This window comes from Austrofundulus limnaeus, unplaced genomic scaffold, assembly GCF_001266775.1.
Source record: "Austrofundulus limnaeus strain Quisiro unplaced genomic scaffold, Austrofundulus_limnaeus-1.0 Scaffold1101, whole genome shotgun sequence".
NCBI lineage: Eukaryota > Metazoa > Chordata > Actinopteri > Cyprinodontiformes > Rivulidae > Austrofundulus > Austrofundulus limnaeus.
In genome coordinates this window covers 107794-110532 of record NW_013953503.1, presented here as the reverse complement: position 1 = coordinate 110532, position 2739 = coordinate 107794, and the positions used below count along the sequence as shown (strand labels likewise).

Here is a 2739-nt window from a genome sequence, read left to right as displayed (position 1 = left end):
AACTAACCAGAGCTAAGAACTAACCAGGGCTAAGAACTAACCAGGGTTACTAACTAACCAGAGCTAAGAACTAACCAGGGCTAAGAACTAACCAGGGTTACTAACTAACCAGAGCTAAGAACCAACCAGAGCTAAGAACCAACCTAACCTAAGCAACTAACTGGAGCTGAAAACTGGATCAAACATCTGTGTCAGTAACTGTCAGTAAACCTAAACATCCTTAGTCCTAATCCTAATCCCTTCAACCCAAAAACAGCATTTGAATTGATGTGGTAGTAATGGGTCCTCGCAAGGCAGCATGTGTAGGAAAAAATGGGCCTTACAATATAACAAATGCTAGAAAACACATTCACACACACCACACACACACAAATACCAAGAGATGGTTGAATACCATGAGAGCACCTGGTTGTATCCATACTGGAAGTCCCTGTCTTGGTCTTTGCGAACTGGATAAACCAGCTGGTTCTCATGGAAGTACAGGACCTTTTTTAAAGAAGCCAGATCAGGTCTGAGAGCCACAAGCTCACACAGATTCAGAACCGAGCTGCTGAACAGGACTCTGCAGAAAGAAACACAAAGCTAAAGAATCAACACACAGATATCCTGACACAAACACATAGGGGACTAAAGGAGATCACAAGGTCTACAGGACCCCCCTGCCCCCCAACCCAAATATGGTGTTGATACATGTTGTTTTAAGGTGTAAAGGGTGGACAAGGGGAGGTGGCTGGTACACCGCCCCCCACTCGCTTGAGAGTAAGCAGTACCAGTTCCACCCCAACTCCTGCCCAGAACCCTGAATGTCTCCCTGCAACATTTGGGAACAGGCACAGGCACCAGTGGTGAGACTGATTGTCCAGCTCACCCTCTGCATACCACTGATGCTACGTTCACACCGAATGCGTTTTGAGCGGCAGGAGCGGCCGGTTTTCATGCAATGTCTATGGTGGACACGCCTCTAGGTGTCGTGTGTCRCGTCGTACGTTTTGGGCGGTGCGCAAGGAAGGCGGAAGGGGCGCAGAGCGTTTTCCATGTATGCGTTACTGTGGAAGCTGCCGTCGCCAGAGTTCAAATATCTGAACTTTTCGCTGCTTGACGCGTCTCCCACTGAAAACCGAAACAGACGGACTGGAGATCTTTACCTGAAATCGACCGTGTGCAGTTGGGTTTTCTGGAAGGATATATCAGCACTGATGTCGATCAGCTGCTCTGGACCAAAAAMAAGTCTGTCAGCTGGCAGCTTCTGGAGAGACGAAAATAACCGAACAAATCGCCTCTAAATCATCTGGTGAGTTAATTATCTGCTGTGCTCAACGTTCGTTTGCTCTTTAGTAAATAAATCAAAGCCATTTTCTTTGATTTTATCGTTATTCACCTGCCGAAGACAGACACTACTCCCACACCTCGCCGCTGCTGCTTGTTCTGGTCTGAACACTAGTGTGTTCAGTCTGAACACACTAGTGTGTTCAGTCTGAACACACTAGTGTTCAGACTGAACATAGTGTGTTCAGACTGAACACACTATGTTCAGACTGAACACACTATGTTCAGACTGAACACACTATGTTCAGACTGAACACACTATGTTCAGACTGAACACTAGTGTTCAGACTGAACACACTATGTTCAGACTGAATGCACTAGTGTTCAGACTGAATGCACTATGTTCAGACTGAATGCACTAGTGTTCAGACTGAACACTAGTGCATTCAGTCTGAACATAGTGTGTTCAGTCTGAACACACTATGTTCAGTCTGAACACTAGTGTGTGCTGTGAACAGTAATCATGTTCACATCACAAACAGTTTCTCAGAACCACCTCTAAGTGTCTCTGATGGAACCAGAACCACAGAACCGTGTGACTCCAGCCTTGAAGTGTGTGAGGCTGCACAGTTTCACCTTCATTTCAGTCTTCATACATCTGGAGTTGCGTGGAAAAGGACGTATGCAAGCTTTTTGTGCGTTGATACATGAGGCCCTGATCCATCCATTAATCCTTCTTTAGTTTTGTTTTTAAGGATAAAGAAGTGAATGTTGGCATCTGAAGCTTAGACACTCACCTGTATGAGGGACAGGTCGGAATGACCTGGCTGAAGTACAGCGCTGCTGTTCTCGCCCTCCAGTGCCATTTTTTTGCAGGCAGTGTGAAGACAGAGCAGTCTTTAATGTCTTCCTTCAGTAGGTCAATCAGCTGTTTATGAGAGCCGCCATAAAAGGCCTCCAGAAGAAGAACTCTGGGAGTTGGACTGACCTGGAAGAGAGACCAGAGGCTACAGGTCTGACCAACCCCATGGGAGTTTAGACATGATGGTCCAGATCCCCCATTCAAGATGATCAGACTTCAACCACCTCCTTACGCCCCATCKTTCTGATACATCGATTTGAATGGTTAATCATTCAATTATATTGAGACAAAATGAAAATATCAATCTGTATCATCATGATCTGCTTGATGGGAATTGATACCATATGTCCATCTAACAGTCATAGTGTTAGATGGTCATATGATCCTGCATTATATCGATCACAGACAGGTGAAATGAACTGAATATAAATCTTATCGTGACAGACTTTGTGATAGAGAAATATCAGATTGTCATCCAAACATATCCATGTAATATTGTATCGTGATAAAGCTGGTGATTTACACCCCTAATTTACATGAATATCTGTATTATTAGTAGTGTTTTATATAAATATCTGTATTTTTAGTAGTGTTTTAAATGAATATGTGTA

The 2739-nt window shown here is 44.2% G+C and overlaps 1 protein-coding gene across 1 annotated transcript in view; it reads right to left on the bottom strand.

Moving 5' to 3' along the window:
• gtdc1 (glycosyltransferase-like domain containing 1) overlaps positions 1–2739 on the bottom strand; it is a gene marked incomplete at its 3' end in the record, with an annotated part of 20634 nt that overhangs the window by 6905 nt on the left and 10990 nt on the right. The window contains 2 exon segments of the mRNA XM_014030673.1: positions 395–562; positions 2064–2254. Coding sequence (XP_013886127.1) covers positions 395–562; positions 2064–2254 — 359 coding nt within the window.